This window comes from Haliotis rufescens, unplaced genomic scaffold, assembly GCF_023055435.1.
Source record: "Haliotis rufescens isolate VD_foot unplaced genomic scaffold, xgHalRufe1.0.p SCAF_1, whole genome shotgun sequence".
Lineage (NCBI taxonomy): Eukaryota > Metazoa > Mollusca > Gastropoda > Lepetellida > Haliotidae > Haliotis > Haliotis rufescens.
Window position 1 is genome coordinate 4,265,379 of NW_025963779.1, and position 12,378 is coordinate 4,277,756.

At 40.6% G+C, this 12,378-nt stretch overlaps 1 protein-coding gene across 3 annotated transcripts in view; it reads right to left on the bottom strand.

The window, feature by feature from the left end:
* Nucleotides 1-779: 779 nt before the first annotated feature.
* The window catches only part of LOC124150112 (sacsin-like), a 31,808-nt gene continuing 20,209 nt past the window's right edge, over nucleotides 780-12,378 (bottom strand). For all 3 annotated transcript variants that reach the window (XM_048397652.1, XM_048397670.1, XM_048397688.1), the window contains 4 exons: nucleotides 10,551-10,676; nucleotides 10,085-10,229; nucleotides 8,144-9,664; nucleotides 780-7,651 (listed from right to left, as the gene is read on the bottom strand). In XM_048397652.1, the coding sequence (XP_048253609.1) occupies nucleotides 3,273-7,651; nucleotides 8,144-9,664; nucleotides 10,085-10,229; nucleotides 10,551-10,676 (6,171 nt within the window). In that variant the 3' untranslated portion in view covers nucleotides 780-3,272. The remainder of the gene's footprint in view (nucleotides 7,652-8,143; nucleotides 9,665-10,084; nucleotides 10,230-10,550; nucleotides 10,677-12,378) is intronic.

Genomic DNA, 12,378 nt, shown 5'->3' on the forward strand with positions numbered 1-12,378 from the left:
ATACTGGGGATAAACCTATCGCGTGATTGCTGTCTATGTCATGCAACTAATGACTGCTACCGTAGTTACGTGTAAGCGTATTCCTCCACGCTAGCGGGGGCCTGACTGATCAATGTTGTGCACTGAACAGAACTGCGACGCGTGTAACTTAAACCTAGCATTCTTTCTGAGTTGAAATAATGTGGTTTGCGCCTCTCTTATCAATATTTAATGACGGGGACATCAAAGGCTTCATACAGTGTACACCCGTGATGATCTGGGGTAGAATAGGCCTTCAGCAACCCATGCTTGCCGTAAAAGGCAACTAACGGGATCGGGTGGTCAGACTCGTGGACTTGGTTGATGCATATCATCGTGTTGCGTGGATCGATGGTCATGATGCTGGATTGTCTGGTCCAGACTCGATTATTTACGGACCGCCGTCATAAAGCTGGAATATTGCTGAGTGCGGCGTTAAACAACAAACAAACAAAAGCTGTTCAGCCTCCATCGCGCATCACGGTGTGAGGAATGTGACTCAGGTCGTATGTGGCTGCCGTTTTTTTAAGTCAGTCGATATCTGAACTTGCACATTTCATGTGTAGGGTTGACGTTGCTAAGAAACAAGGACGAAATACCTGAGGATTTACTGATTGAAGTTTGTGGCGTTCACGTAGGATAATGTTTTAAGTGAACACCAAGACAACAACTAAATTGCGTTTCACTTTGGGGAAAATATTTTTACGAGTGAGACACCGTCTCAGGTAACAAAAGGAAGGACCCAACTGAGTTTCACTATTAAGAATATTTTATTATTACCAAAACCTACAATTATTCAATATTAACACAATTTCGATTACAATCTGGCAAACTAACATTTCTATTGCAAAGCAAAATAGGTGAAAACTCATTGTGATACAGAAACACTAGCTACCAATCGGACACAATCTGGATCCTGGTAACAAATATATTCCGATCAGTTTGATTAGCCAACGACAGATTGTGCACAGACTCAGTCTGTGTCGACTAACAGGGATCAACTTTCCTGTCTCTCACAAATGACCGACATGGTCGAATACATCACAAGACTCACTGGCAGGAATGTCACAGACCGATATGGTCAATACAGAGACCTAGTAAGTGTGGACATCCTGGACCCGTCTCAGCTCGCAAAAAAAAAACTCTCTCTCATGCCTGGAGGTAGCTATACACAATCTGGCCCCTGCTAGCTCAGTAACAAGTCTACAAGCCTCTAAAACAATACACCATACCTTGCTACTCAATGTGGCGAGCTTACCAATCCTTCACAGTGGCAAAGCTAATCAATCACAGGTCAACCTTGGGTCCACCTATACTATATCCCCAATAACCACTTTGGTTACAACACATGGTCAATATACATAATGCTCACATATAACAATATGTATCTCTAGCAGGTGAGATAGCAAAGTAATCAGGGAGATCGACGAGTATTGTATTGTGGGAGGTTGACTATCATCCAGAGGTTGTAAACAGTAGGATCCATGGTTGAAAAGGGCCTACGAGGACAAAAAATAACGTCAGTATACCCATCAGTGGTATTACTTTAACTATTTGCCATGGCCATGACACGAAGTTTTAAACAAAATGCTTGATTTAAGCCAGAAGCTTGATAATTGTATCGAAAAAAATTCTTTGGAAAGTATAAACTGGCTGACAATGTAAACGATGTTAACGATATCTGTCGACCTTGAAGTAAACAATTTTGCTTATAGCCTCCTATAACTATAACATTGACGAGTACGTCTGAAAATTAAGCTAGTCTGATCAACTGATCACTTTGACTGACCGAAGTAATACTAAAATTCCAAAAAAGCTAGACAATCACGCGAATGTTGGTTATCTATGGATTACTAGAAAAATGAAGCATTGGAAACTCTAGCTTCTAAGTTCTTAGTTCAGTACAACCAGAAAAACAAAACAAGTTCTGTGTCTTTATCCTGGTGGGTAAAGACACAAGAACCCAACAGAAGTATGAATATGCTGCGCAACCGAGGAAAACCACAGGCTGGGGCGCTTAGTCAAACTGTGTTTCTAAACATATTGAAAACACGAAAAGCAAACCAACTACTATATCCATATTGAAGATGTAAGTATCAAAATAAAGCGCTGAATATAAGCTATCCAACAGTATCATTAAAGATATACAACAAGCTATATACACAATTATTTATGAGGCAAAAATTACATAAATACATGAAAAATATCTGAGAGTACATATAAATACCCCTAATGTTTGAACATCATAGTTACAAAAACATTTTCAATACATGAATACATGATTTGAGAGTGTCATTAGATTACAAGAGAATGAAATTGTTGGGCCACTAATTCCTTAACACAGAATGTAATGACACCATACAACGATGACCGCCGGACTTTGCCGAGCAGTTACGGAAATAAAGCCAGGGAGCAGAGGGGTCTCTAAAGACATCATAGTTAAACACATCATACACTGGCCTGTGGTTGCATGGTCGTCATCTGTACTCCCAGGGCGTTTGCAGGCCTTTGATGGAAGGTTGTTATAGTTGGAAGTAGTAGCCTGCCACTTGGCCAACAATTATGGCTTCAGTATGGATGAACATTAATCAACATGAAACACCGTTTCTTATACGTCCATGAAGATTTCTATTAAACATTATTTGCAGCAGCGTTACTGTGCTCCTGATCACGTACGTTGATGGCAGAGGATCTTGTACATATATATCTAAATGTATGTGTATTTCTTTGCACGTTACGTGCATATGTCATACTACTTTGTACAAAATGCCAACACAAGACCCACAATCCCTGCCAGTATTCCTATTATAATCAAGGTGCGTGTACCATGAATTCTTGTATTCATGCCAAATAGTTCAAACAGCGGCAGAACATCCTCGAACGTGTGCTCCAGTGTATACATGCCTGGCTCCACACTACTTTGCCTGTGGAGGACTACCTGTTCAGGTTTCACCAGTTTGTTCCCCACCAAGATTGTCTGTTTTCCATGCAAGTGTTCCTCCACATATCTTTTGAACTCCTCCTTCCCATTGATGGAACTATTTTCATATAGTTTGTTCATGTGACTGTAAATGGCTCTACATGTTTCGCACAGTTCCGTATTGGGTGGTCTTAGACCTTCTTGTATTGACTCCGAAACAGAAAGGAGTTGCGCTGTAACACTTTCAAGGGTAACTTCACAACTGTTCTTCACTTGTAGCAACTGAAGAGCATCAGAGATTATCTCTTCACTATTGTCAAAATCCAGTTCAGATTCATCCAAAATCAGATGGGTACATCCAACCAAATTCACTGTGTCCTCTCTGAACATTTCCTTTTGGGGCTGACAGACCAGAGTCTGCTTCATCAGCCTTCCAAACGAACTTCCATGTCTTGGGACGTTGAAGCACTGGCAGAAACCTGATTTTTAAAAGTTTTTGAAGAATAACTGGTGGGCATTTTGTGAAGTTCTTATAGCGTGGATTGACGTGGCATCCCAGATACTGTAATAGATTCTTACACCTTTGAATTGCCTTTTGATAATCTGTAAAGTACAATTCAGACACTGTACTCGCCCTTTCTACATATATCTTCCAGGGCAAATTATCTTCTATCATTCCAGCTAGACACAGACCTTCAAGAACTGACCACGTCCTGAAACGTTTGTCTGGGAACATGTCATCTTCTTCTGAGAACAGGCTAGCACATGCCCTAGATGGACAAATGCAATCCTGAGGTCGTCTTAACGTGCCCTTATGAGATGTTGGGATGCATTTCGTAGCCTTCACTTGCTGATTGGTTGCATTGTCATTGTATTGTATAGCAGAGATGGTCAGAGAGACCCTGTCTCTTGGTAACCAATATTCATTCTCAAAATTAGGGAAAAACACATCACAGTAGAATGTTTGACTTGCCACACAGCGATTCTTGGCACAACCTCTCTCCTCGATGAGACACGCAATGACATTGTTTGGAATGTCTACAACAACTTTACTTTTACCTTTCCAAAAGTTTACCAAAGCTTTTAAAGCAATGTCTCCTATGTTTGGTTGGTTTCTTATGGATGTATCCAGATACCAGATCGTATTGAGAGGCAATCTTTGTTTTGTACTTCCTTCAACAAAGACTTCATGTTTCTCATCAACAATCATTTTGTAGAAACTTGACCCCAAACAGTCCATCTGTTCTTTACTGGTGGGCCACAGCTGGTAATACTCTGCTGTTGATACTGAGTTCAAGTCTATGTATTTCAATGCAGCAATGAATGCTCTGGGCACAACATCACGAAGTAAGATGTCGTTCCATACAACTCCATGTATGGTCTTGTCATCCTCCGTCCTTTTAAGTAGCTCTCTTCTGTTTTCACTGAGTGCAAATGTTGCATTGATATGAAATGGAAATGGATTTTCTATTGGTAGTGGAAGGAAAGTGAAGAGATGTCCCTTTCTGTAGAACCCAAAGGGACACATGCTCAGCTTTGTCATCGGTATGGCAACTGCAGCCAGGGGGAGCAAATCTTTCAGTACTCCAGATAATGCAAACGTGTAGGACTCCTTTCCACCTGTGTTCCATACAATAACCCACTCCACCTTTGCTCGCCCCCCACTATGTTCCAGGTTCAACTCTTTTATGTTGTTGGAAAGATCTATTTCAATGTCGGCCCTTTGAGCTACTGATAAGCTCTCGTTTTTCTGTGCTAGTCTTTGCCATTTTTTTGACGCATAAACCAAAATGTTTTCACTTTTTAATTTGTCACCTCGTGGTAGGATGGCAGGTGATATTTTAACATGCTTTACTACGTCTACCAACAGCTGTGGTACTCGAGGATCTCCTTCAGAGGGCACAAACAAAAACTTCAAAGATTTCACATTCTGTGTGAACAGAAGGAGGTTTCCACAGGCATCAACAAACTTTTTGAAGAGAGACTCTACCTCTGTCCTCGTGTAACAAGTATTACTAATGTCACTTTTACGTGCCTGCTCTTCTGTCCTTAGTGGTAATCGGAATAAAGTGCCATTGCAGATTACCTCTCTATTGAAGTCACAACCAAACACACCCTCGAATGGTTTAAATTGATTCCTCATTGTAGCTTTGTTTCTAGCACTTTTCAGATTTGCTTTCATTCCTGGTTTTTCCAAGTAAGAGCCACTTGGGTCAAGAATAACCATTGTATTTCCACTGATGATACTTGGAACATCTGTCAGATTGTAGACAGAGGTAAACCCTAACCCAAATTTTCCTATCGTGGAAGTATCTGCATGTTTTGTGGCTCCACCTAACTTTATCAAATTCTTAAAGTCTGTGTCCTTAAAGGTAGCATTGTTAAAAGACCAGAGTGCAGGCCCTTGTAATGAAGCCATTTCACTTTTGATCAGAGACGATCTTGCATCCCAATTTTGTCGCTCATCATACAGAAAACATACTTCAGTAGCACCAGCATCATCTGCGTTTTGAATCATTTCTTTTGGAATGGACAGTCCATCAACATATGCATGAAGTAAAGAGTTCAGACGTCTAGTTAAAGATTCTGACTGATGATAATCATAGTCTATATCATCCAAGATATTTACTCCAAGCATTTGTGCAGTATTTTTGGAAATAGATTTATGAAGAAAGTGAACACCAGCCCCTTCATCCTCTGACTCCTCATTCAGCCAGTCACTGTATGTACATTCTTCAACATGCAATAGAGTCAGACACGAGTTGTCCCCTTGTTGGATTGGAAGAAAAATAGTTGCGGGCTTTTCTTGTTCTTCTGACAACCTGTTGACAATTTGTAGAACAAGTTGTGAATCTTTCTGAACTTCTGATTGTCTGGAGGAATTGTCTTCTCTAAAAGCACTCGCTTCTCTGTATGTGTCATGTTTCGATTTGATTTTTTCAAGCACACCTGCAAGTAACTGAGGTGTAAGTTCCTGGTTACACCCAAGTGTCAACATCAAACTGCGCCAATGATGAAATACAGATGGAAGAGCAAATAGGTAAGGTTTTAAATCCATGTCTTTAGTCATCTGATCTATGAATACAGATGACGGATGCTGAAACCTTTCATCTATTCCTACCCATACTGAGGGGAATTCACTAAGCAGTTGGATGTGTTCCTTGGACAAGCTCACTGATGACAAATGCTTGTAGACATTGTGCAGCAGGGTCATGTACAGGTGGTGTGCCTGACTATAGTATGATGCTGAGAGATTCCGTAAATGTTTAATGACAGAGGTAACTGGAGGAGGAACATCCAACCCAAATAATACTTCCAATGGTTCTGACATTTCTTCAGCTACACTCATGGTAGATCCGACTACGTGCAGGTATTTAGAACTACAAACAATGTTTGATGTTCCAAGCATTCTCATTTCTCCCGGAAACTGAAGTCGACCTGGATAGAAATCTGGCTTCTGTGAAATACATGGGATGCACTGAAGACCCTGTATGTTAGTTAGAGAATCTGGGTCAAAGTTCTTTTCATGATGAGTGAGAAACAAAACAAGACCCCTTGCTTTCAACAATGCGTCCTCTTTACTGGAAGCATTCAAACTTTGTATAATGTTTGCTGTTGTTACAAGTTCTGCAGCTGTCACCTCTTCTTCCCTTCGTAACCCCAACAGCGTCAGACCTTGCTTCAGCTGCCTGGTTCTGACATGTCTTGAGTGGGGGAATTTGTCCTCACCTATGAATAGCTGTGTCAAAAGAGATGATGCAGGGTCAAACAGCTGGCATGCTTGGAACGTTGTTGATCCTTTCTCAGATGAAAGAAATTTCACTCCCCATGCTAGGTTTGCAACTTCATCATTTTCAAGCAGATAAGGGCAAGACAATATCAAGAACTCCATGAGCATAAGAAGATCCCTATCAGCCATTCCCATGGGATTTCCTTCAATGATGCTTTGTAAAGTGAGTATGACTGCTGCATCCAGTTTTATTTGCGATGCCCCTAGAGACACAGCTAGCGACCTTACAGCTCTGGGGGTAGACACTAGATAGACCTCAGAGTAAGGGATTGGAAATGGGGGTTCCAAAACAGGTGCCAGAATGCCCACATCTTCTAAACACTTTGACGACCCATCAGTTGCCATGAACATTTGAAGACTCCTTAAAATATCCTTTGACTTTGTGAAGTCTGTTGTACTTTCTCCCAAAAAACAAGTTAAGCTGTTTCTTTCCTCATGGGTTGCCTCTGTGTTGAATTGATTGATCTTTGTCTGTATATTGTCATTCTCTGACACAGCATCTAGGACTTTCATGACACCGCTATGGGTCGGGTACTGTATTATCACTCCAAGAATATTCTTGGGTGTAATGTCTGAAATGCTTTTTAACACTACAACACCAAGCCTCCTCAGACAATCAGCCATGTGCTTAGGGAGTGAACTCACGCCATCTACCATCTCAACAATAAGTGGCTTTTGTAGTTCATGTACACGTGTTTTACCTTGCTCTTGTAATTCTGGAATAAGAGGCAGTGACCCAAACATACTACCAAGCTGATCACAGGAATAGCTCTTGTTGATGTAAGTCCACACTGTCCTCAACCAAGTGTCATCAACAGGTAGATGTAGATATTTGGGGTTGTTTTCACCGAAATGTTGTGCAACACATCTCTGCAGAAGACTTGGAAATACGGCACTGGTTATCAGGCCCACGTTGAGAAGATCTGGAAATCAATATGAAATGCAATTAAATACTCCAATATTACCAAATGGGCACATGAAAAAGTATTTCACTGAAATTCAAACTAATTCGAATCTAGCAAACGCATTGAACAATTGTGCAAAGTCAAAAGTTGATTCAGAATCTGTTATGTTTAGTTGTGATAATTCAAACACTGATCGGTTCAGAATTGTTTAGTTCATAAAGACCTTGAGTTTGTATTTATTTCAGGCCGACACAATTTTATAGGTGTCATGTATGACATAAAAACGTTCTCTCTGTGTGTTTTAAGTAGTTTTAACTTGGTCATGAACATTGAATTGCCCTGATGGTAATGTGAAATTTGTATAACATCATTCAGAGGCTTGCCTGAATCTTCTCTGTTCATGCACTGATTATGATACATTATTATTGTTCATATGGTGCTGTCATCTTAGTTTTTCTATGATTCTCTTTAATAAGTTTTGATTTAACATTAGAATATTGCATTATCTACCTCGATTCTCTTCACTTTGTAAGACTTGGTCAAGTTCAGGTGATGCCACAGTGTCCACTAGCATGGATTCAAGGCCAGGAAACAAAAACTCTGAATCAATAACATCCGTCCAAATGTATACATGTCCCTTTCCAATTTCTGTGAAACATCCATCCATTGTAGGCAAAAGGTGTAATCCACGTAAGAAGGCTACACATCCACCGGATAATATATACTTCAGCAAAATCCTCTTTTTGGGCGGAGATAGACATCTTATGTAACAGTCATTTGATGTCAGAAGTGAGCAGACACGTTCACTTGAAACCTTTGTTAAGGATGTGCACATTATGCATTCCAACAATGCCAAAACGTTTCCAGGCAAATCAACAATGTTTTGATTACACCAAAGATAAATATCCTTGACAACATCTTTGACATCAATAGCCAAGCTGGAATCAAGCACAGTGGCACATTCGGCTGTCATCCAACATCCACCAGCATTTTCTGTGAACAAGATTGGAATGTTTTGCAGTTCTCTTAAAACTCCATCCACCATTGGTTTCCAATGTACACTGACATTTTCTTGACTTGGAACCAAGGAATACACCTGCTGTATCAGGTCATCTGGATTCTGTTCCTGTTGAGAATGCTGAATCAGCTCGTTTAGAATATTACAATAAACCTCTGGTAGCACTTCACTCACAAGACACTTGTTCCACTCAATATCCTTGTCTGTATGAGACTGATTCTGTAGCTGATCTGCTGTTGGCCATTTGATATGCCTTCGATTTTGACTTAAGGCAAAGCAGCCATTTACATGAACCTGCAGACCTGTGGGACTGTGACTCTCCAGGGGAAGAGGGAGGAAACAGAACACATGACCTTCACATTTCTTACCAAGTGGAACAGCCAGGCCCACACGCGGATACTGTGACATTTCCTTGCAGAGTCTTTGTAGTCTTTCAGACATATCTCTGGCTTTGAACACATTGAGAATTACCCATTCCTGGCTTAATATTTGTGACTTTATGAAATCTTCAGTTTCTATCTCAACATTAAGTCTGTTTTCAATGGAAGGGCATGTCAATTCACAGTCAATGCGTTTCACTTTTGTGGCAAAATCCATCCTTTGACGTTTAACAGATGCTAAACAGCTTTTTGAAAGCTGTACACAGAAAATCACCTCTTCTGTAGCTGCATGCTTCTGGAATAATTGAACTTTGTGTATGGAATTGAGAAAAAGGAGTGTTACTGGCGCCTCCGATCTCAGCGCCCGAAATAGGTCCATAACACTCTCTTCTGTATATATATTTCCAGAAAGTTGTGATGTTTGAACCCTCAGAGGAAACCAAAATAGAGTTCCGTCATAACCAGCTGTCAAACACTTGTCTGAGAACCCAAATGTACCACTCAGGACCTGACTTAAAATATCTTTCACTCTATCTGTTAGATTCTTTAACTTTTTGGCGAAACACACTTTATGTGCTACTTCTTCTGGATTAATGAAAAGGATGTGGTCACCGCTGATGATACATGGATAATCTGAAATATATAGCAAAAAGTTTAAAAGGATGATTCATTTGTATTAATCATGCATGGCTATGGCCTTTATGATGGAGGATTGATCCCACTAGCAGCTGACTGTGTCTGGAAAGAGTGTTACTACCAAGTGCACTATTTGGGGTCAACAAATGATGACGATGTCGAATTGTCCTTTATCCTTGGTGGACATATTGACCATCTAACCTTCAATATGTTCAAGGAATGAACGTTTATTCTCTCGAAATATCTCTACAAATGGGGGACATCACTTTTCACCACATTATGTATTGTAATTCTATTCATGTGAATATGTTTCTGAGTTGTAACTCCTAGAAAGGAAATTCTAAACTAGGGAATAGAAATATTATAAACAGGCTGCTTTGGAAATGTGCATTTGCGATTTGCAAGTTTAGTACTAACCTGTAATATGGAATACAGATTTGAAACCAAGTCCGAATTGTCCTATATTCTGTGACTCATTCTTGAGGCTAGTATGCAACATTCTGATACCTGCCCAATCCTTCTTCCTGAATAGAGCATCATTGAAGACACACAACGCAGGACCCTGCCAAAGAATGGATCAATTTATTTGAAAGTTTGATGAAGTCATTTACACCTATTGGTAACAGTGAACATGTTGTCCTCGGGACACACAAATGAATAAGAACACACAACCCTTAATTAGACCATTTCTCCCATTGTATTTAGTTATGGTTAAAGACTTAAATCCAACATTAGAATGACATGGTAAAACCAAGACTGGCAAGAAGAGATATTTACATAAGCAATTTTATTCAGGTTGTTGCTATTTGCACATTTCTACCTCAAACCCGATTTAAACACTAATTGAGAACATTGCCTGTCCATGTGATATAAGAATCTGTACCTGCAAAGATTTCAGGAAAGTGTTCTGTTTCAATTCCTGGGGATCTATTTCAGGACGAATATTCCTTCCATCAAACATGATGTTGACAACTTCGGCTCCAGCATCTTCAGCATTCTGTATCAGCTCCTGCAAAGAGTTATATCATACCGTTATTATGTTATCATAGTTATATGATATTATCATAGCTACAGCAGCAATATATATCTCATTATAAGATCGTCTTGGTTCTGGTTTAACAAAGACTTACTGTGAGTATCTGCACATCACCTAGGTACAGGTCCAACACTGACTCACCTTTAGTGTCTCCCCATCACCTGGGTAATGGTCTAACACTAACTCAAGATAATGTGTCCAACATTTGGGACCTGGTACAACATGGGTACTCTGCCCATCACTTGGGTCCGTGTCCAACATAGACTCACCTAGAGTATCCTCACCTGATTCATAATAGATTTACCTTGAGTATTTCCCAATCACCAAGGTAATGGTCTAACACAATATCATGATAATGTGTCCAACAGGTGAGTACTGGTCCAACATCGACTCTCGCTGAATATCTCCCCAACAATTGGGTACTGATCAAACATGTGGGAACTGCTCCAACATAGACTCACATTGAGTATCTTCCCAACAATTCCGTTCTGATCCAACATGTGGGTACTGGTCCAACAAAGACTCACATTGAATATCTCCCAAACAATTGGGTACTGATCTAACACGTGGGTACTGGTCAAACATAGACTCACATTGAATATCTCCCAAACAATTGGGTACTTATCCAACACATGGGTACAGGTCCAACAAGGACTCACATTGAGTTTCTCCCAATCAACTGGGTACTGATCCAACATGTGGGTCTTGCTCCAATATAGACTCACATTGAGTATCTCAGCAATCAATCTTGTACTAATAAAACACGTGGGTACTGGTCCAACATAGACTTACATTCAGTATCTCCCCCACAATTGGGTACTGATCCAACACGCTGGTACTGGTCCCACATACACTCATATTGAGTATCTCACCAATAGGTGGGCACTGATGAAGCAAGTGGATACTGGTCCAATATAGTCTTACATTGTGTATCTCCCCAACAATTGGGTACTGATCCAAGGCGTGGCTACTGGTCCAACACAGACTGACATTGAGTAACTCCCCATCAAAAGGGTACTGATCCAAAACGATGGTACTGGTCCCACGTACATAGACTCACATTGAGTCTCAACAAAAGCTGGCTTCTGATCCAGCAAGTGGGTACTGGTCCAACATAGTCTCGCATTGAGTATCTCCCCACCAATTGGGAACTGATCCAACACGGGAGTAATAGTCCAACATAGACTCACATTGAGTATCTCCACTACGATTGGGTACTGATCCAACACGTGGGTTATGGTCCAACATAGACTCATATTGAGTATCTCCCCAACAATTGGGTACTGATCCAACACGGTGGTACTGGTCCCACATACCCTCATATTGATTATCTCCGCAATAGGTGGGTTCTGATCCAGCAAATGGGTGCTGGTCCATCATAGCCTCACATTAAGTATCTCCTCAACAATTGGGCACTGATCCAACACTTGAGTACTGGTCCAAAATAGACTCACATTGAGTGTTTCCCCAACAATTGGGTACTGATCCAAAGCATGGGTTATGGTCCAGATAGACTCACATTGAGTATCTCCAACATTTGGCTACCGATTAAACTCGTGGGTTGTGTCGAACATTGACTCACATTGTGTAACTCCCCATCAATTGGGTACTGATCTAGCACGTGACCACTGGACAAATATAGACTCACAATGAGTATCTCCCCATCAAGTAGGTA